This window comes from Aythya ferina (genome assembly GCF_964211825.1).
Source record: "Aythya ferina genome assembly, chromosome: 1".
NCBI classification, from domain to species: Eukaryota; Metazoa; Chordata; class Aves; order Anseriformes; family Anatidae; genus Aythya; species Aythya ferina.
The window spans coordinates 92,779,990-92,803,036 of NC_140296.1; the positions used below are offsets into that span (position 1 = coordinate 92,779,990).

The 23,047-nt window shown below is 43.2% G+C and overlaps 1 protein-coding gene across 1 annotated transcript in view; it reads right to left on the bottom strand.

Annotated features, from left to right (window-relative positions):
- The window catches only part of UMODL1 (uromodulin like 1), a 44,254-nt gene that overhangs the window by 6,087 nt on the left and 15,120 nt on the right, over nt 1–23,047 (bottom strand). The window contains exons 9-18 of the mRNA XM_084536023.1: nt 22,063–22,282; nt 18,298–18,435; nt 17,016–17,744; nt 13,720–13,832; nt 8,705–8,918; nt 7,089–7,226; nt 4,887–5,338; nt 4,047–4,189; nt 2,946–3,182; nt 2,014–2,173 (exon numbers count right to left, since the gene is read on the bottom strand). Of these exons, the coding sequence (XP_084392149.1) occupies nt 2,014–2,173; nt 2,946–3,182; nt 4,047–4,189; nt 4,887–5,338; nt 7,089–7,226; nt 8,705–8,918; nt 13,720–13,832; nt 17,016–17,744; nt 18,298–18,435; nt 22,063–22,282 (2,544 nt within the window). The remainder of the gene's footprint in view (nt 1–2,013; nt 2,174–2,945; nt 3,183–4,046; nt 4,190–4,886; nt 5,339–7,088; nt 7,227–8,704; nt 8,919–13,719; nt 13,833–17,015; nt 17,745–18,297; nt 18,436–22,062; nt 22,283–23,047) is intronic.

Consider the following 23,047-nt stretch of genomic DNA (forward strand, 5'->3'; position numbering starts at 1 on the left):
ACTCTCCATTTGTTTTGGAGAAACCTTAAAGGTTGGATTAGATGATCTTTGAGGTCTTTTCCAATGTAAATCACCCTGTGGTTATGGGAGAATAAACTTCTCACTATTTCTATATGCCAGGGTTTTGCAAACATTTTTGCTTGGATGCTTCTACTGCCCATGGCAGGCACGGCAGATCCTACAACCAGCACCAGGATCAGCAGTGGCAACATTCACCCCCTGCCAAGTTGTGTCCTTTGAAAACAACACACAGCTCTTCAGAAATATGTGCACTACTCATCTGGGAACTACTGGTTTGTAGCTGCAACTTTGGCCTGCCCTTGAATAGATTTCCCAGTACTTGTCCACGTAATGTTTTCATCTCTACCTAAGATACTGAATACTCAAACTTTTCTTATGGGATGAATTTTGTGCAGGAGAAAGAACTATATATTTCCTCTTTTTTTTTTTTCCAAGTCTATATGAATAATATAGAATATAGGAAGCAAGAGGGCTTCACTGATTAACCCTGCTGTGCCTTGTTTACTGCAGATGTCAACCTTCATCAGACCTCTAGGCCTCATCTTGGGCAACAATTACCCTGTCACTGACCCCTGTAATGCAGCTCATAGCCAGGCCTTCAGTTAGCTGAATTCCTAAACTCTAATCCATGCAGCTACAGCCTGCCCTAACAGCAAACGTGGTAGCTCCTAGAAAAGCATTTGGTTGATTCCTTGCAGCAGCAACAGCAGTTCACACAAACCATGTCCAGCCCATCCCTCTTATTCCCCTGCCTCGAACCTACCAACGTGTCTCTCCTCAGCTGTGCAGGACACTGCTTGAGCAGCCACACCATGAACCTAGGGAGGGATCCACCTCCTCCATGGGGGCATAGCATGGGGATTGCTCGTGCACTGATTTTTAACACACAAAATCAGCTCTGAAACCTGGGGCCATCTTTCCATCTGTCAGTCGTGTGTCCTGTTCCTACCTTTTTTATTATTATTATTATTATTATTTTTAATCTGGAGGAAGCTTTGTACTTTGAGAAAGGAAACAAGCATTTTCTGCTGGCTACTTTGAACCTTTTAGGAAGAGATTGGCTACTTTATAATGAGCTTAAACTGAGTTATTTAGAGCTAGAGGAAAGTGTTAAACAATGGAGAAGCAGCAAGCTGTTAATGAAAACATCCTTGACAGAAAAAAAAAAAAAAATCACAGGAAGGCTGACAGAAGGAGGGGAGAATTCCTGTGCATAGGCTATAAAGAAAAAAAAAATCAGTAAAAACTGATTTATTATTATTTTCATTTATTGCCATGGTAGCAACACATTTTTAGATTAAGCAGTGTGAGCAGTGTGTATCACTTACTTAGAAATAAAAGAAACAACAACAAAAAATGCTTTGGAGTACAGTAGGAAGACAATTAGGGACTGAAGTTTTTATGAGAACAGTGCTTGGTTTCCTACTTCAAAAGCAACAGGGTTTTAAAAAGCCTTGTTAAACTCTATTGGATTCACAGCCCTGGAAACTTAATGCCATGGTGCTTCCTCCCTGGCACCTAAACTCTAACCTGGAGGAGCAAATCTCTAGGGGATAGATAAAGGATAGAAAGGATAGAAAGACATCCTAAATAAGTTTGGTCAGACTTTCCCACTGAAACTGGCAGTAAGGGTGATAGTTTTTTTCTGTGGCATGTCCATCTGAGGTGGAACATTTCTAACAGCCTTTCTCACTGTAACTTCTGCTCATCACCTTCTGGCCACCCCTAGACAGAGGTGAAGGGTTCAGTCCTCACGTCCCACAAATTTCTGACACCCGTTTCTGTGCATGCTCCATGATTTTCACTACAAGAATGAGGAATAGGAAGAAAGGGGGATGCTTCCATATGGCTATGGTCCTTTCCCACTCCTCCCTGCTCCCAGCAGGGGATGAAGGAGCTATTTGAAACCCTGTTTGGAAACATGACTCCTTCAGTTCCACAAAAGGACTGCATGGCAAAGGAGAGAGAAACAGCACATAGCAAAACCCTTACCGTCCTGCAGGTGCTTCCTGGTGTCTCCATACAAATACGAATTTTGCAGTGTAAGTAAACTACAGAATTGTTGACAAAGGAAAAAATTTTCAGCTTAAACTGTGCTTTGCTTGAATTCCCGTTCTCTAGCAGTGTGGTGTACGTATTTGGGATAGGACAGCTGAAAAGGAGGAGAAAAAAACACAAATATCAGGTAGGGCTATAGAAGACATGTTATAGCACTTAACTCAGGTTGTAAGACTCCTTTAAAAAGCCACAGCCACACACTCCAGAGTTTGCAAAAAACGTCCACTTTGCAGAGTTGCAAAAGGGGAAGAGTGATAGAAAGAAGGATTTGAATTTGGCTTCACCAAACAAAAAGTGAAACTAAAAATATATTAAAAGGAATAGCTTTTGTTACTGAGTAAAAGGACTATCCTGTATTTTAAGGTGAAGGATGAGCATAGGGGACATGGCATGAGGGTAAAATCAGGGATCCAGACAGGAACAAGCCTCTTTTACCAGAAACTGCATTAATACTGTCTGTGAGTCACAACACACAGGAATCAACCAACTTACACCTTCAGTGAAAGAGTTACATAAGCTCTTGGTAATATCCAAATCACGGAGATATGGGTGAAACGCCCATATGTCAAAAGTTCTTTCCCTATTGCCCATGAAAACCACCTATTTCTTTTGGTCAAATGTACAACGCCTTTACAAAACTATGGGGAAGACAACCAAACTCAAACAGCTACCACATTCCACTTTGAAAACATTTTCTTTTCGTGCCTACCTTCCTGGTTCAAAGAAGGTGTGGCCAGTCAAAATGGTAAGGGACAGTGTATATGAATGACAAAAACACTCAAAAAAGGCATTTAAAATATAACACATCCGTAGTCAGTACCATTCAATGTAGGGCACACGATATTTGCAAGTGGTGTTTGCTATACCTGTTGTTGATAAAAGTAAATGAGAGGGGATCCACTGAATTATTAGTCGGAGTCGCCCAGCAGTCAGTGAGGACCACCTTCAGCTTGCTGTCTGCTCTCTGGATCCCCACTTCAATCAGTATATCATCACTGGCAGAGACACTGAAGTTTTTTGGTATTGGGGAGTTTCCAATAAACAACTGCATTTCTGTTCTGAAGTGCCCAGATCCATGTAAATCCTCAAAAATGGTGTAAACTCTGAAACAGGGAGTAACCACTTTTAAAGATCACAAGTTGGAGTGTTTCTGTAAGTCATAAAATGGTGCCTGTTTCTCCACCTGTTGCACATGTAAGTAGTGAAAGACGCCCAAGATGCTAGGGCAGTGTTCAAGAGAAAAAAAGTGAAAATGTATTGAGTTCTCAGATGGGATGGTAGGAAGCATGGAAATGAAAAAGGGAGAAAACAGATGGCATAATGTCTTGGCAACACAAATTGAGCAGGTAGAAATATTTGAGTGCACGTGAAGGAGAACAAGACTATGAGATGCCTTAAAGTTCAAATAAGGAGAGTAAAAGCTTAGTGCTGAAGACAAGAGACAAGAAATTTAAGGAAAAGGAACAAACCTGAACAGTAAGTATGAGAAAATTAGGAGTTAAAACTTGTCATCCTCAGCAGCAAACCTAGCACCCACATAGCAGTCTCTATGCCTGCCTCATCTGAAATGAGACATCATTGTTATGTTTCAAAAGCAGGTATATACTGCAATAATACTCTTATTGCTACATGTGGTTGCCCAGGAAGGCAAAGAGCAGGAATCCTGCCTCCCAAGGCTGCACCAGTAGCTCCCAAGGCTTTATTTTCACCTGTGGTTTAGCTGGGCAATGGCCGAGCTTGGTGGCTGTTGGATCTGTTGCCACTTTAGATGGAGTATGGTGGAAGCACATAGCAGGGATCACTTGAGAATGGGACATTTAGGAAGGCAGACTGTTCAGCACAGCAAGTACTGTCAGTGGATCCAGCTACGACCCCTTTCTTAAAGGGGGGAAAGATGGGAGATCTCTCCCATGCAGCAGCACTGCGTCATGCACCAGCATTTCAAAGCAGAGGGAGATATTCCTTACCCCTCTGCAGTGTATCCAGAGGAAGTCAAGAGATTGTTCTGAAACACACAGTGAATGGGACTGGCAACTTTTAGGTGGTGGATCACTCCCTGAGCAGAAGCGTCATTCCGGAGTATGGTTTTCACTGTGGTATTACTTTCATTCTGGAACACAGAAAGAAGAAAGCACAACTTTGTGAACACCACTGTTTCTACAGGTACATCAGAGCTACAGGCTTAGCAGCTTCAAGGACTTTGGAATTCTCCATTCTTCAAACAGATTAAACTTCCAGCATCTTTGTTGTTGTAGAGCTAAGCAATGATAATCCATCAGCCTTCCTCCTTTTCCTCAATTTGAAATGATCACTGATCCACAAGGGATTTTGTATACTTCGGCATGTTCTGAGTTTGGTTTGGGATTCATAGAAGCAGCCATCAATTTTTGTCCCCATTACTGGGAACAACTGGGGTGTTCTCTAAATATGATGCTCAGATTGCTCTTAATAAAAGAGAAGCTTCTGAGACAGCTGCAGGGGGAACCCAGAGAGGTATGGGAAGTGGGTCTCAGTTGGGAGAGACACTGGAACCTTCCTGCCTGACCCCAAAGATGCCTTTCTCTTTCTTGCTTGCCCCCATACCCAAACAGAGGGGTACCTTTCCACTTACAGGAAGTTTTCTTTTTCCAAAGACACTGGAAACATGAAATACGTTGCCCAACATTTCAGCAACTAATAGACTGTATTTCTAGCTAAGGAACTGTCCTTGCCCCTCAGCCCCCCACCCCCCCCTCCACTCCCCATCCAAGAGAGCAAAAAAAGAAATCTTAAGGACTTCTTTGCATTCCCTGTCTCAGGGGACTTACGGTCTCAATTTCAGTGCCACATTCGCTCCAGCCAGCCTGCAGCACAGCATGAGTGCCATTGCTGATGCTCACGTTGCAGCGAGGCTCCCCTAGGTACAGGGAGGACTCAGGGATGGATTCCTGATCTAAAAATCCCTTCTGGATGGCAAGAACAATCTTCTCAATTTCACAAAACACTCTCACCGCATCTTTAATGGAAATCTCCTGGGCAGGTTTAACAAGGGGGATGGGAGATGCTTGAGGAGGAACATCAGGAGTTGATGCAGGATCTGTGGTGAGAGGAGGCAGCACCGCACTGGAGAACTTGGTGTCCTCCATGTGCTCAGTACTAGAGAAGTTTAATGAAGCAAGGAAGGAAGCAGGAGTCGAAGTCTGCAAATACGTTGTAGGTAAAACTGTGCTGGGTACAGGTTTCTTGTCCATCTCTGTTGCCTCCTGGCTGGGAGGAAATGCTGAAGAGTGCCAAAAATAAAGGACTGATGTAATTTACAGGTTCAGATTGATTTCATAAGGTAAAAGCAAACACATATGAGGAAATTCACAGTTTCCTAGTTTCTGTGTTGTTGTTTTTTTGTTTGGTTTTTGTTTTGTTTTGTCTTGTTTTAACCAGCTCTACCTGCTGTCAAAGCTGTGGCTGTTTCTTTTTTTTTTTGTTTGGTTGATTGGTTGGCTAGGGCTTTTGTTTGCTTGTTTGCTTCTGGTTTTGTTCTTTAAGGAAGAGCCCATGAGATACATAAGGTATCAGTGAGAAAAGCCTAAGTGCTTTATTTCCTGAGAACTGCAATAATTAATGCATTTGAGTAAAGCTCATATGTACACCTTTTGGATGATCAGTGCTTGCAGAAGATCCACAACTGCAAGTCGCTGAGCAGCGTTCATATATTTTTGCCTAGTATTGTTGGAGACTGCACACTTCAGGCTATGGGATGCAAACAGGAACAGAGCCTGTTAAAAAAAATGGCCCCGCTTGTAAGAAGTTGGTATTCAGAATATATGACCCTGAATGCTTCGGAGACATCATTTTGGGGGTGACATACATAACAAACCTTATGTAGCAGGCCCATATTGCACACATATACCCTGAGAGACACAGCAGGGAGTTGAACAAACGCTCTGGTAGGAATCTTTAATGATTCCAGTAAGAAAGTGAACAGAGGAAATGGTGAAGCAGAGATCAATGTGTATGCCAAATATCCTGCTTCCAGCACAGGCTCTGGGGTTACCATGGCTCTCTGGCAGTAGAAACCACGTAAGTATCTGACTTCGCACCCAGATAATAAACTCAATTTGCAGTGGAACAGGATGTATCTCATTGCATGAAAAAAAAAATAAAATCTCTTAAGCAGTTTTTTACATTTATTTCCCAAGCAATATATATATGTGTATATATGTGTGTATATATATGTGTGTGTATATATATACACACATGTCCTTCTGGAGCTCCCCACCTTTCAGGAATGCCCCAAACTGAAAAGATGCTGATTTGAATGTAAGTTGACAAAAAATTCCGAGTTCTTTTCAAGTTGACTTCCCCAAAAAGTCATTGTCACACTACTAAATGTGTTGGTTAAACAAAACTGAGCAAAGGCTGGAATCAGTTCACAAATCCTTGTGACTTCAGCCAGTATGTTATCACTGCGGTTACAAAAACAAGTACAAATTATGGAAGAAACCTAAAAGAATTTAGACACCTGAAGACTCATTACATGTCAGCTAACAAATGATTCAAGGAAAGACAGAAGAAACTAGATGAATTGACTGTTGCAAAACACTCATCTGTAACACTGTATTAACTTTTTGTCCCTGAGGCAATACAGAGGTCATACTCCGTACCTGCTTTCTATGACCTCTTCTGCTATCTCAGCTATCTCTGCTATCCCCTCTGCTACTGCTAATGGAAGTAATTAACATTCCTGATAATCATATCTACTTTTAATGGCACATATGAGAAAATTGAAATATTATAATTATCTTACAAAGACAGCATTAAATATTAATATAATAACTCTCATGACAGATTATTCAAGTCAGAAATGCTTAAATCCACAGCAAGATTCCTTCCATTAGGATGTAGTTGAATACAACAAACCAAATTAATCCCTCACAAACTTCAAGGCCTTTGGCAAGCGTGACTTTGATCCAATAAAGATAATAATGCTAAGAATTAGGTTAGCCATTAGATAATAATTTAAAAAAAATTGCCTTCACAGTTTCTTCCAGGCCTTTCTGGATGCACATCAGCAAATCCATCATTGCAACTGCACTGGTAAAACCCGAGTGTGTTATAACATGATGCATCTGGGGAGCAGTCATCTTCTCCACTCTTGCATTCATCATAATCTGTTGGGTATATTTAAGGTGGAGAGCATACAAATGAGAATGTGTTGGTTCTGAAACAGGAGCATGATCATATCATCATGATATCATGGTAGAATTGCACTTCTTAGATGTGAAACTCTACTGTAGGTGTCAGGTAGCTGCTGGGTGTAGAAGAGGTGGGGTATTGGAAGCACAGCCTGATTGCACAGACACTGGCATAACCCTCCAGCAGCAGTGCTGCCAGTGCTGCTTAGCAGATGCTCACTGTACCCCAGTAGGTACCCCACTGCAGAGCTCGTATCCTTCTAAACTGACCAAGAGCCCAGGGCAACATTTCTAGCACCACCACCACCTGCCTCTCCCATTCTACCATCCTGAGGAGGTGGTTAACAAATGCCCAGCATGAATGAAGCAGTTTGGAAAGCAGGGGGTCTGTGTGACTTGACCAAGTTGCAATCTAATTGAAAGAAAAAATATGGTTTTTTTTTCCCCTTTCTGTTCCTAAAGCCTAATCACTGCTGCTCAGATATGAATGTACCACCATCAACGAGATTCAGGAAGCAGCAGTAACCAAGCACCTGCTCTATGGGGACCTATCCCTGAAACAAGCCATCTGTTCTAAAACAGCTTCAAGGGGCAGGCGCTCCACAAAGCATGAAATAACCACAATTTTACTAATTAACATAATATGCAACTTTCCACATTCACAGCTGTAAGGATAACAAGCAGAGAAAATGTACAGGATAGGCCATATACATGCTTTTGTTGTCATTTTGCCTGAGATTTTACTTGACAGGCTATAACAATAATATTTGGACAAACTTATCATGTTGAGGATATAGAATTTGATACTGTTTTCAGAGATGACACATCGATTTGTAGAACAGGGTTCAACAGCACTTAGTCAGAAGACTAATTTTTATTGTTACTGACTTAAATCACTTATAAAGAAAATGAGGTTTTACAATAAGCCATTGTGCTGATCTTGGTAAGCTGTGTACTTTCGTCTGAACTGCCAGCCCACAGGTTTCTGAGGGAAACACACACTCCCAGTGCAGGAATTCACATTTTCATTTATTTGTTCTTTGGTTTCTATCTCATGCAAAATTATCAGTGCAAAGAAGGGGGTAATGTGTTTCAAAATAAATTTAAACAGAGCTAGTTATGTCTGTGTACGTGGACCTGTTTCCACTGGTAGATTGTAAGACCCTCAGTTTGTGACCACAGTTTCTAATATCTCCATATCATCTTCTCTATAAAATTATTACCAGCTATAAACAAAAAGACTACTTGGCTTCGGTCCGGTGTACCTCGCTTCTTATTCTATCTTTTGATGTTCTCTGAAAAAGCATATTGGATAGCTAAGCAGAAGTGATAGAGAGAGAATGGTGTCTCAGCTGAGTGTTAAACAGATATTTTCAGATCAAAAAATACAGAATAATAATAGGTGTTATCATCTTTCTAACAGAAGAACTATTGGGATATAAGCTGCTCCTTACCATTTATGGAGAGACTGCTCTTGTCAACTGTGAAATAGGAGCTGTGTTCAAAAGCATCGCGAAAAGTGGTGATGATGTAGTAGATATCCACATCTTCTGCAATCAGTAAATGGAAACTTACCACTGTGCTCCCATTAGTAATACCAGTTATCAGCACTTTAATCAGACCAGCATCCACCTGCTGAAGGACCTCAAGGGGCAGAGATTTGTGTACCTGGAATAAAAACAAAATGCATGTGAAAATGGGCAGGTAGAAGTAATTACAGTTTTGGCATTGTACAATGCCCAAATGGTAATATGATGCATTACAATTGCACTTCATACTCTGGAGGGAAGCAGGAGAAAAATCACTCTTGTTTATAACATTTCCACTCTACAGCTGCTGAAGGAAATGGTGTATATTTAGCTGTGAGCATTAAACAAGATAAGTGATTAAGATACCTCATCTGCCATTTGGCACAGGTCCTTGCAAAGGCCTCTGAAAACAGAAAGAGAGGGAGGAAACTGCAGGAATCATAGAATCGTTTAGGTTGGAAAAGACCTTCAGGATCATCAAGTCCAACCACCATGTAGCACTACCAAGTCCACCACTAAACCTGTTGAGAAATCAATAAAATTCACAGCCTGTACACAGCAGCCTTGCTAATCTCTAGCGGCCTAAGAGAGAAAACACTGCCTTTGCTGAAGCACGCTGGGCCTTAGTCATGGTAGCCCCAGAAGCAGCCTCCCTGACCACAGAGGAGAGCAGGACGGTCGGCTTTCTGCAGGATGGGAAAACATGGCTCTGCTTGAGGCTTTCAGCCTCCTTGCCTCCACTTTGGATGGAGACACGAGAGAGAGAAACAGACTGGAGATGTGTATTCATCCTCTTCCCTTTCCAGTCTTGGAAGCCAGGTACCTCTGGAGGGCAGCTGCCCACGGGAAGATCTCCTCCCACAGGAGGGCGATCATGGGGCAAGGCTCCCAGGCGCATGCAGGGAGCACACAACAGCTTTGGCATTTCTAACTCTGTTCATTCCCCTCCATCTCCAGGCCCAGCACCAGCCAAAGGAGGAACAGACACAGGCCAGATGGCATCCTCTCACAGGACCAACACAAGACGAGACAGAAGGCTAATATTAATTCAGCTGTAAACAACATGTTGAGAAAACATTATACGCAGAAAAGCCGACCTGTTTCAGAGAAATTGGGGAAAAAAAAATCTACGAGTGTTTCCTTTTTCCTCTGGTTGCCCAAACAAGGGGCCCAACAGGACTGCATAGGACTCCCTGCCTACCCGCACATCCCAAGGGGAGGCAAAGCATGCACACACACAAGTGCAGAGTTTTGCACTCCTGGTCTGGCCCCAACATCAAGCCACAATGCATGCAGAATGCATACAATCTCATGTACACGGATCCCTGTGTTTTGTAATACCTTTCTCACATGTCTGGGAAGTCTTTTTAGATCCTTCCACATTTACAAATAAAAAGTACAGTGACAGGAAGAGTGAGACAGAGCTTTCAAGCCTGGATGAGGCAGGTAGCACAGGCTGCTGTGAGCTGTTGGCATTACCATCGTGCTTAGAAGCTGCCAGCAGAAGTGCAACAGGAGAGTGTCCATGATAAAGGAGCTGCTCTCAGAAACACAAGGACAAAGCCCCTGCCATCCTCGTCATCCCCTCCTCTTCCATCAAGACACAGGGTTCTGGGATGCATCCCCCTTTCCCTTTCTGCCATTTTACAACCATGTGCTGAAAAGCTGGGGGTCAGGCCTAAGTTTTCATCTTTTCTTAGCTTTTGTCTGAACTTGTGTGGACTTTACATACATGCACCTGTGACATCCTCCTAGCCCTACCTCGATTTCACCAGTATTCCCTTCTCATCTTTCTCCTGAAGATCTCATTTTATTGATGCTTCTATATAACTCAGGTTTGGGATTTTTGGCTGTTTGGGGTGGTTTTTTGTGGTTGTTGTTGATGATGATGTTCATTTTGTTTCTGCCCTTATCCATATTTTTCCTCAGAAGGCAGGACTCAGAGCTTCAGAAGTACCACAGGGACATTCATTTGTATTTGTCACCACTAGGTGACACTGCAAAACCCTTTATTCTGAAGGCTGCCCGATTTCACTACAGGTACCACACCCTAGGCCATCAAAATAATGGTTGATGAAGTAAGGCTAGAAAAGACAGGAAAAAAAAAAGACTGAACTTTTCAGAGGGAACTCAATAAACACTTAATACCCTTGATTATGAGATTTTCTTGCTAGAAAAATAAAATATCTTGTGATCCATAGTTGCATCTGCCTTTTCTGTAGCACACAGAGGAAATGCTGGCAATGCCAAACCAGAAGAAATAGGTATGCCAGAAGAAGAGCCACGAGAGAGGGACGTGAGCAGAACTAACACCAGCACCGGGGGAAGGGAATGCCTCTTGGTAAAAGAAACGAGAGGCAGATTAAGTATGAGTTAAGGGTGAGACGGAGCCCACACTAAAACCAATGTGCAAGCCTAAACAGCCAGCAGAGCCAGGAATGTGCTGGCATTATGAAAGCTGAAAATAAGTGAATAAAAGATACATCAGTATGAACAGAACAATAAGATACCCTGCATGAACCATGGTGTTTCACGCACAGAGCTCACCCCCCTGTCCATGCTTTGGCTGCACCTTCAGAAAGAAGGTATCGGAGCACAAGTCTGCCCAGCTGCTACCTGCAGCAGTTTTAAGGACCTCCCAAATTGGGAATAAGCTCAAATTAACAGAGGGCATGAAATTTCACTGGAATAGTGAAGCTGCCTTAATCGCTTTATCAATGCTCATCACACATTCAGATAGCTTTCATTGCAATTATTTTAAGTGCATTAAGCTGCATCAGCTGAAGGCGACATCAGTTCCAACAGAGGGGTCACCTTGATAAGGCACTATCAGTTATTAGTTTTACACTTTCTGTCCGTCAGTATTTAAGACACCAGAATTCAAATCCATCTTTGGCACTCCGGAATTTAATGCACAACAACGAACACATTCTCAAGTCAGACCTTTTGTTTTCCTGCCTTGTCTTCTTGAGGACAAGCCCTAGTTCTTATGATGTTCCTTTTGGCTCTTGCAGAAGAGAGGCTGAGCAAAACCCAGGAGGAATAAAACACTTTCTTACCCTTAGCTACATTGTTCTTCAGTTGCAGTGGAAGGAGGATGGTGAAGCTAATGTGGACAATGACAGTGCAGGTTGCCACTTCAAGTTTTTACTTCGTTGTCATCTACACATTATTTAAGGAATATTATTTCTATTTGCTGTGCTGCCAATTTAACCACGTGGCACTTAAGTGCTGGGACAGCTCTACGCTAAAGAACATTATACGCATTAGGATTTATAAATTCTCTCAATTGTAGATGGTGACTCCAAAGAGGTTTAAGAAATCTTTGCAAATCATTGGCAAAATTTATTTAACTGGAACTTGATAGTGCTTTTAAAACCCATGAAACTTTCCCTATCCACTTTAAATGATCAATTTCTGGCCCTTATAACCTGGAAAGGAAACATGCAGACCTTTTTTTTTTCCTAAACTTCCTTTTCTTTGGTGTCTGGAAACACGTTGTTTGTAATAAAACACTTATGGCATGTTTTGCTGTAGTTGATACCGCTATATATGCATTGTCTCAGAGGTAGATGGAATGAGCATTCACACACCTTGCTTGTGGCTGGTCCACAAAACTGGAGTGCTGGAAAAAGGTGTGGGTGCCTTATAAACACTGGTGGCTGTTTTCTGCCTGGAACTTTGAGAGGTGGGTAAAAGTGACACAATGCTTACTTTTGTTTCTTTATGTAATCATTTCACAGATTTTCCAGACATATTTGTATCCATGGTTTTCTGGATTTATTATTTAACTGAATACCCCTCAAAGAAAATATATGATTTTAAGCCCATTTTAATAATGTGCTATCCCAAAATAGCCTTGGGCAGTGAGTGATGCTGAACGAAAGTGAGGTCAGAGGAGAATCACTCCCTCTTCACTTTGCTAATCACGTCCCTTTCATTCTGTGGCTGGTTTTCTGCTGTGACAGCTTGGGGCCAAAACCACTCAGAGAAAGCTGTGCTGCTGTAACACATCCAGAAAGGTGCAAATAAGTAATAACCAGTGGGAAACCTATATGATATCCAAGAAAACATCATGCACAGCTAAACAGACCGCACATTTCCCTCCTTACAGTTTTCATGCTGGCCTGAACTCTGCCAAAAGTGTTACCAGTGCCTCCCCCTGCAGACAGCTGTTTTGGTGACAGGCTGTGACTCTGTACACAGTGAGAGTCTGGGGAGGCTTCAGCAGCGTTTGAAAAGGCAGACAATTGTCAGCGATGGATTTATCTTCACTGTTATCAAGGCCTCTAAAAACACAGACAGAGAAGGCAATAAAACAGCCCAGCACAACCAGCGGTTTTCCAAGCAGAGTTGTTTGAGTAAACACCAGCAGGAACACACTTCTGATAACTTTAGCAAGAAATGAGGAAGAGAGATACTGTCAGAGGCAATGCCTCAGCGTTAAGCTAAAGGAGCAGCTGACATGGCCATGTGCTTTGATGTCCTGTGCTCTAATTAGAGGTGAGGGCAGAGGTGACTTAGCAAGAAGCCACTCCCTTTCCAGAAACGGGGCTACATGGAAGGATGATTATAAGAAATGTCAGCCTTAACGTGCTGTGACAAAAGGTAATCATAATCACACAGCTCATTAATAAGCTGTTGTGCAGGACAAGGATAGAACAGCACTTTTTGCAAATATCCATTAACTTTTCAGCATAACCCCGGAGGGAGGAAATAAATAAGCCAGTATAACCAGATACAGTCAGTAGGGGAAATGGAGGCTCCAGAGAATCCCCAGATCCTGGTCTCAGTCTAAAACACTGCTGCAGTCTCAGGCAGGACTCAGACCTCCAAGGTACATCAAGGGATGCACATGTGGCATAAACCCTTCATGGGAAACAGGTCAGACATGATTTCATCGAGACCAGTAGCAGGTCACATCCTTCTCAGCCACTTACTTCATCAACAAAGAGCTGTGCAAAGTTTTGATATTCCTCACTGCTTGCATTGCTAAAGCCTGGAGAGTATTTCACATTTGTTATCCGCACCATCCCATTAAGTTTCTGGACAGCTGTGAAGTAAGAAAAAGACAATTTAAATACATGCTCCATGGGTGGTAGCTCATGGACAAGTGTGTGACAGTCACGGGCATGCGTGGCCATATGGGGTGTGCATAACAGCAGAAGGCAAGCCCTCTAAAATGTAGTCAGGAGATCAACTGCCTAAACACGGGTGTCCAGCTCCTGGCTTTACACTCTCTGGCCTTTGGATGCTTCTCAAAAAGGACACAGATGTCCTGTGAGACTTATATCTGCCAGCTCTGTCTTGGATGCTCTGGGGCTTCTGAAATGCTGCTGTATGGCAATGTTCAGGCACACAAAGTGCTCTCCTAACCTCAGCTCCTTTCCCAGATCCCTCTACACACAACGGGGAGGCACCAGCCCCTCCAAGGGGCAAATCTTTTCACAGTCCTCCCTTTGTCCTCACAGGAAGGCTGGACAGCTGCCTGGGATCAGGCATCACCATTTCAGACAGCTAGTGTAAGAAGAGATGGATCCCAACAGAGTGTACACCTCCTCCCTGAAGGTGTATAAGCTGAACAACATTAAGGCAGTCTCAAATGTTTTCAGTCATTTCTTGATATTGCTGATTGTGGCATTGTTACCACAGACACTGAAGGTGATCACAAGCAGAAGAGAAAGGGCTTCTAAAGGCATGATTCATACCCCTAGCACCATTTATGGGCTAGCCAGACAGGCTGACTGATATCACGCAGTCCTGTGACCACTGCCAGCTGTCTTCATGCTGCCTTCCACCTACCAACAGATCATCACCCCTAGCATTAAGATCTAACACATCAGTGTCTTTTATGACTACAGGATAATCTTCATCAAGGTCTCCAAGAGCACTACCACCTAGATAAGGATTCCGTTTAAAATTGTTTCTGAATCAAGTTACCAGTTTTTACTTTCTGGTGCACCAGCTTGCTTTCCTCCATGAATATTTCTGTCCTGATTTCAACAGTAGATAAGACACCAAGTTCCAGCCCTGACACTGTCACACTCCTACACTGAGTTTTACTCTCCCATATTAGCTGCTTTTACTGAAGCAACAAGAATGGAAAAGCAGGGCCCCGTGTAGACTGTATGGATCCCGCTACATCAAAGCAGGTACTAGCCTGCAGGTACTGGAGACTGCATTGAGCAGGGACAGCTGCTAGCAGAAAAGAAATAGTCATCAAGCAAAGCTTTGCAGGGGAGAGGTGGAAGTCATGCCTGCTTGAAGCAAGCAACAGCAGGCTACCTTTATCCCGACATACTTCTGATCCCAAAGGAGCCCTCACCATCACCAGTAAGATCAACGGATTTGGGCTTGCTTTCTGCTGTGGCTTGTCCAGCCAAGTAAGAACAGGTATTTAGGAGATAAACCAGATTAAGGTATCTGGTGGAGAGAGGGGAAAATGTTCTGAGCAATTTTAAAATGAAAAAAATAAAAACCAGCATTTAAAAGAGGTGACAGACTAAGGGTTGGCTGTTGACCTTCCAGGTCAGAGATGTTGCCACAAGGAGGAGCTCTGTATCAAACTTCTCCAAAAATGGGGTTTTGCCCTCTGAATTTCCTGCCTTGTCCTAGTGAGACAATGCTGTGGTGGCTCCTTATCTTGTTCCCCAGGCATCACCCCTTCACAGGCTTCTTTCCCTGCGAAAGCTGGACAACATGACTTGGCTGAATGTTTAATTCATCAGGAAAATAAAACAGGTTTGTATAAACTGAACTTGTTTGTGTGGAGTTCTTCAATTTGTTTTCCAGATGGAAGAAAATGACCCTCGTTTTTTGTCAGTTAAAATGAGCTATTTCAACGTTTTCAAAAAAAATGGGGGGGGGGGGGGGGGGGAGGGAGGGGCGACAACGACGACATTTTTTGTTTTAATTAAGGGAAGAAAAAAAAAAAAAAAAAAAACACTTTTCTTTTTTAATTCTCCCCTACTTTGAAAGGGGTGGGGAGAACAGAAAGTAAAGCTGTAAATGGAGTTTTTCAGTTCAGGCCTATATGTTGTTCAGTGCAAAATGGTTCTTTTCCCCATTTAGCCAGCAAGCTCCCAAACTGGTTATTTACCTGGCTCTGTTCCTTGGTCTTACCAATGCCAGGCAGAGCAAAAGTTACAACATGAAGGAGACAGAAAACAAAAGCAGAAAAGAAGCATTGGCATGGCTGCCCAGACACAGCAGGACTGGGGAAGTGGACGCCGTGGCACTGGTTATCAGGACTGGTGGTGCACTGGTGCCACAGGAAGGGCTGGAGAAGCAGCAGAGCTGCCCTTGGACGACCAAAAAAAAGAGTTTCCAAGGAGAAATGAATGTGGGTGAACCAGAAGTGGGGCTGAGTGAATGGAGACCCCCAGGAACATGAGAACATAGGGTAAGGGAAGAGAAAAGAGCAGAGGAGTGTGGTTTGGGATCAGAGAGATGTGAAAGGCATGAGAGAAAGTACAAGGACAAGCTGAAACAAAACTGAAATAGGTATCACAAACTTACACACTAAAGAAAAAATACCTTTAGTGATGGGTAGGCACAGCAGCATTCCTATCCCAAACAAAACCATAATTTAAAGGCCAAATCTGACTCTAACCTTGAAATATGATTCAGAAAAATCCCCTAATGAGCTGCAGTACATCTGCCCAAACCCAAATAGATGAAGCCCTCGCTGCCAGCCCAGTTACCCTCAAGAAGAGCTCTTGTAAAAGTGGTTCATGGGTTTCCACACAGCTCTTGCCCTCTGGGAGATTTGTGGGGCTTTGCCATGGATTCATGCTCCACGGAGGGGAACAGGCAGGCAGGTCGTCTGCCCTCATGGGCCTCTGAGATAACTCTGTGGGCTGCTGCTGCAGTAGCCTGGTGCCAGAGTACTCAGGAGAAACTGAAATGTGTGGCAGCAGGACAAGCAGCATATGTTTTGAAGAGCCACACACAGCATGCTGTATGATTTGCTCTGTCTGCTTCAGGAAGAAGAAATGTGATGTCGATAAAGCTAACTGTCAAATTATCAGAAAGTGAAATTATTTTGACATGCCAATTTAGAAATAAAAGTCCCAATTCCTGCAAGAAAATAATTTTGGCATATACGAACTGATTTCAGACACTTTCAACCCATACCACTGAGGACAACTTCTCATCTTTTGGGACTCTGAGTGAGGTTTTGTTTCCCACATAGGTGCATTGCCACGTGTGCATGCCCTGCTGGATGCATACTCACTGCGGTCCACAGCTGAGCTTGGTGTTGAGCTGGAAGCTGAAGAGAAGCCTGGCAAAGCTGGCAACCCCAGAGTTGTGGTATATTTCTCAGACCAAGAGATGTTCTCTCCTCCTGTCTCTGTGTATGTGTCAAGAGTGGCGTTGAGGGTGGAAGCTCCAGCATCCCCTGTGGCCGGTGGATCTGTGCTGGGGCCACCTTGAGAGTGGACTTGAGGCCCTCCAAAAGCTGCATGACTTCTAGTGGTACTGGAGGCTGTCTGATTTGATAACACTGATGAGCTGCTTTGCTCTTGGGCTGCCGTGTCCATGGGTGTATTTGTGAGAGCAGCCTCTTGCTGCGATGCATCAGGGGAAGCCTCTGCCACCGAGCTTTGCTGTGATGGACTTAGGGCGGTCTGCTGCTCTGCTGTCACGGCCGGTTCCTCACTGGCTGCCATCTCCCTGGCCACAGGGCTGCTGTCGCTGCTGAAATCCATGTGTGGTTCTGTGTGTGGTGCCAGGCTTTTTTTCCAAGGAGCTGGAGGAGTGCTGGTGGGAGAATTGTGATGAGGTGCTTGCTTCTTACCCAGGGGCAGCACTGCAGGCAGGTGTATGGTGGTGCTCATCTCAGAGCCTACCATCTCGGTGACAGAGGGGGAAGCAGAGGTTGCAGGGTTTACTTCAGGAGCAAACTCTGTGCTGTCTGCTACTTCGAGAGCTGTCGTGTCAGTGAGAGGGTTCACGATCTCACCTGCAACACAACAGGCACACTTGCAGTGGAATATGAAACGGGACAAGGAGACACCAGGGCATGCCAGGTCTCGCCTGAAAATTGGGCTGAGACCACACAGACATGTGCAACAGCATTACAGAAACAGGTCTCGGATATTTCATTAAGGCATTGTAGCATGTGTGATTTTTATGGTAGTGAATCTGGTTTGTGCCTACACAAAGAAGCAGATTTGGTTCCTGGGTCTCCTCTTCTGGATGGCAGGCATGGATCATTACAGTGGAAAAAATTAGGCACACAGATACCAAAAAAGGAAAAAGTATGCCTCGTGTCTCTCTGCAATCAGTCTTCAGGCTATCAAGGGAGTGCTCAGAGAGATTGTATTCAAAGACATATATAAGGTTCATCTTTGTGTTCAGAGAGGTTCTCTTTAGCTAGGGACAATATAGATGCAAAGGTGCATCTATATACACTTTGTGTGCTATATAAATATTTGCAAAAAAACAGGTAGAAAAACTTGACTTATTCAAACTTTTAATGGCAAAGGGAAACTACATGCCAGTCTTTTGCTCACCTTCACAGTTTCTTCCAGGTCGGGATGGATTGGTGTCCACAGGTGTCTTGCACCTGCACAGGTACGAGCCCATCACGTTGATGCAATCTGCAAACATGGAGCAGTCATTCTCGGCGTGGGAAGCGCATTCATCCCAGTCTGTAAGAGCAAAACCAGACCAGTCAGACAGCCCTCCAACTGGCTGCACTAAGCTAGAAATGTTCACAAATCAGTCCTTTCTTCAGCATTTGAATTTAAGAATGTGGTCTGCCTTTTTCACCATTTGCCTGACAGACAAGCTCTGAGAGTTGCAGAATGCTATCTGTGTTGTTGTGCTGTCACATAAAAATTAACATTTGTTCTTGCACTCTTAAACATATTTTCTCAAAGTACACATTATTTTTTCAGTTCTTTTTAAGATTATTATTTTTTTTAGAATTCAAAACATTTAAAGCAAAAAAAAAAAATACTGTAGGTTTGTACTACAGCTATATCATAAGCATATAGTTCTGCATACAGTACCTCCAGATCCATCAGATAATGAATAGTTCTGTTACCACTAGCTACCACTAGCTAGAATGCTAAATAGAGTCTGAATCCAAATTGTTTTCTGCTTCAGATAAAAGGTAAATGAAAATGAAAACAATTCCCACAAAAAAAGCACACTTCAAGAGGAAATGCTAGGGGCAAAAACTCTTTTAATAAACCATTTATTTTCACAGGTAACACTACACAACTGTGACCCTCTTTCTGATAGTCTCAGAAAAAAAGGTCCTTGTTCATCAAGGCATGAATATTCTGTAAAGGTGTTCCTTAAATTTAATTTCAGCCACTCTGAATAAGTTAGAGATGCTCTTTCCATGGAGTTATGTACCAGTTTTATGGCTGAGTATCTTCACTCTTGAAGGATTTTGTTCTGGAGTCTTATACTACCATTTGCACCCTGCTCCAGCAGACAGGCAAAGTACGAGTTAACGCTTTGCACATGAATAATCTCAGTGAATTCCCTGTGACCTCTCCCTGTGTGCACTCACTTGTGCACATACATGCATTCACTGCCTCAGGGCAGAAAGTGAGGGAGAGCAGAAAACTAGACTGAGCACTGTGTCTTGGGTCAAATAATTTTGATCAGAGGCTAGAAAATTGTTTTGAACAATGTGTTGTCATAAGTGTTTCTTCTGCAAACATGCAGAGATTAGTCACTGTGATTATTACTCAGAAACAAAGGAAAGTCCCTGTCTAGAAACAGAAAGCAGAGAGCATGTGTACATGCACATATGTGTGCATCTTCTTGCTTGCACACAGGCTTCCCCAACCTCAATTCAGTTCTTTTTCCTTTCTTCCCCATTAGATAATTGTTGCTATTAGATAATTCCTTGTGCCTATGGCCAGCATCTCTCTGTTAATCTACAGCTTAAGCCACTCGGAGGAAATACAGGAGCATGCAGGACTGGCTAAAGCACCAGCAATGAAAGTGCTCTCCCTGATGACTTATTATGCTGTGAGGTAAATGTGGCTCTTGATAGCTTCAAACACCACCCAAGAGACGCTCCAGTGCTAATTGCCAAGTAACTTACATTCTCTGGCTCCACAGGGCTCTGGGGGTTTCCTTTCCCATTACTTAGCACGACTTTTTAAGCAGCCCATCTCTGATAGCCACATTCAGCTACACATCAGGCCAAAACACTGATCTTGTCTCCTCAGTGCTCCATGGCAATAGTACGTGCACTCTCTGGTCTCCCCCTTTTGGCTAGTACCTTCCCCACAAATACCTCAACCAACAGTCCTACTACCAGCATTATTAAAATAAATAAATAAATAAATAAATAAATAAATAAGAAAAAGAAAAAAAAAAAAAGAAAAAGAAAAAGAAAAAAAAAAAGACACCACTATGTTTGCTCTGATTACACATTGTACCTGTAGGGGGTACATGCAATGGGTAAAAATCCATGAAACTCCTTGCCAAATGATGTTGCAGATATGAAATGTTCATGTGACTTCACAGGGAACCCAAAATTTAAAATTCAGCTCAAAAGCTCATGGAGGAGAAACCCATAGAAAACTCTTTGGATTCAGGGAATCCTGGAGCTGAAAACAGTTGGTGGCTAATAGAGTATTAGAGAGGGATGCTGCCTATACTTGCCATATTCTTGCATGATATTATGCAATATGGGCCTGACTCCATGCAAGTCCCCTTTTCCTTCCTTACCATGCCTCACAAAACAGACCGTTTAGCACCTCTATTAATCATGGCAGAAAGATTACTAATTATATGAGACTACAAAGAGAGATGCCATTGCTCCACTCCCTGCAGTTCTGCTATCCCTCCTGGCTTCTCATCTTTGCAGTTCCAGAGCTGAACTCTCTCCTCTGCCATAGTCATGAAACCAAGCACGTTGCCTTTTGGTGGCCACTGAGGATCCAGGTGGCATCACTCCACAGGTGCAAGAAGAGCCATGTGGTCTTACTTCCAAAGGGCCCATCCCAGGGCACTCAGGGGTGAGGAAGCAATAGAGCCTATTATAAAAATCCTTTCCTAAGTCTCCCTCCTTGGAGATCTTAAAAGCCACCTAGACGTGGTCCTGGGTAGCCTGCTCTGGGTGGCCCTGTTGAGCAGGAGGATTGGACCACATGGCCTCCAGAGGTCCCTTTCCACCTCAACCACTCTGTGATTCCGTATTTCCTCCATGCGCTGCACTCCTTGGCCTAATTTTCCACATCTGACTTTAAGAAACTCATGTCAAACAAATGCCTCTCTGTGCAGAACTAGGAAATAGATCACTTTGCTCTAGCCTAAGGAGGAGTGGGGGAGTTGGCTGCTCTCCTGGATAAGAGTGCTGCTACTGGAAGCCATCTGGCTTTTGTGCAACTAAAAAAAAAAAAAAAAGCACACATCTATCTCCTTCTTCCCCACTCCTTCAGCCACAGGACACAGCCCCTGTGCAGCCAGGAGAATATCAATAATGTTTGTAAATGATTTTGGCACATGCCTGCATCTTGCAATTCAGTTCCTGTTCGCACTGTGATGTTTGCAGGCTTCAGGTGCAGTTTGTCTCTTCTGTTTTTTCCTGTCCTCCCTAACCTCTGCATGCTCTGCAGCTCCAAAGGGAGCTTTCCCTAATTGCAGCAAATAAGCTTTTAAGGGCTCAGTACATGGAGAGAGAAGAATAGCCCATTTTGTTGACTTTGGCAACCCTTTGAGCTCTGGCTGGCTCTGCCAGCTGGGAAACCTGAAGCCAGAACTTAGCCCTTTGAAGATAAAAATGGTGATTACTGAAGATCAAACAAAGGCCTAGTTTAACATAAATTCCGTACGTGTTTCTTCAGTCCTATTCACTGAGAGGACATTTGGGAATTTCTCCTACCCAATTTCCTAAACCCTGGCCCAAGTACAACTCCACAGCCTTGAAGCATGAAACCATTTAGAGGGCATGAGTATCTAAGGGCTACAAATACCCCAAAGTAATCCTGCCCTCAGATCAGTGTGAGAGAGATATTTCAAACTTTCCACAGTTCACAAAGGAGAGAGAGAAAGGAAAATTAATGTGGAAATTAAAGGCTCCTCTCCTCATTAAACACCATGGAGGGAAGTGGTACCTGCAGCTACCTGGGGACAACCAGTGCTCCTTCTTCTTTGTGGCTTTCCCTCCAACAAACCATCTAAACTCCACATACTTTCTCTTCCTGTGAAGTACTTTTCAGGAAGAATGCTCATGATACTGTGCATGATCAAAATATCAACACTGTTCTGTTGTCAAAAATAAATAAAAATAAAATTTAAATTACCTTCTATTGCAGAGTTCTGCTGATCCACCAAAAGTACAGAGCCATTGTACAGGTAAGAAAGCATCGGGACAAAGGTGGAGGCATCAGCTGGAAACCCAGGATCCTGCACAACAATTCTGAGCCTCACAATGATGCTCCCAGCTCGCAGGGATTCGGTCTGCACTTTCAGTTTCCCAGCCTCGTATAAAGCAGTAATGTTGGGTGGAAATGAATTCACAATCTGAGTAGAGTTAGAGAAGCAGTGACAATCAGGTACCCAGCAGCCACAGGTGATTTTTAAAACCACGGTGGTACTGTTTTTAAAGGTTTATATACATGCAACATCAGTAGGAAATGTGGTAAAAAGACAGAAAAGTTTCAAAGTATTTTGGAGATTATTTACACACACAGAAGTGTGAGTCTTCTTGGTGAAAAAAAAAAAAATGTACTTGACACAGCCCGCCTTCAAGGAAGAATCACAATTACACCATGGTTGATTACCAATCTAGTAAGTAGGCATATGAATTGAACAAATGGTGTTACTCTAAGCATTAATATTGATGTCAGTTTATGAGCTGGGAAGAGGTTAGTGGTTTTGCCTCACGTCCCTAGAAGACATCTCTGTTTTTGAGCCTTTTGTTCGTGCCTCCAGCTCAAAGCATGCCTTTGAGCATTCAGAACAGCACCATAGATCAGCTCATCTTTGCTCCCATTCAGGCAGTTTGCTCCAAAAATTCCTAAGTACAAGCAGTTAAACTGACCTAAGTTCAGATCTGGGTGAGGAGGCAAGAAAAAGAGCAGAGAGGAAGTGAGAAGGGGATGCTGTGCTCCCAGTGGGGCAGAAGCAAAACAGATGGGCATCACTCCTTTTCCTTCCCAACTTCATGATGTCAGTTAGGTCTGTGTCAGCCTCAGAGGAGATTCACTGACAAAAATCCTCCTGCACAGCAAAAGCAAGCAATTTGCAACTATGGAAAATAAAACCACGTCAGGAGGTTTGACTTGC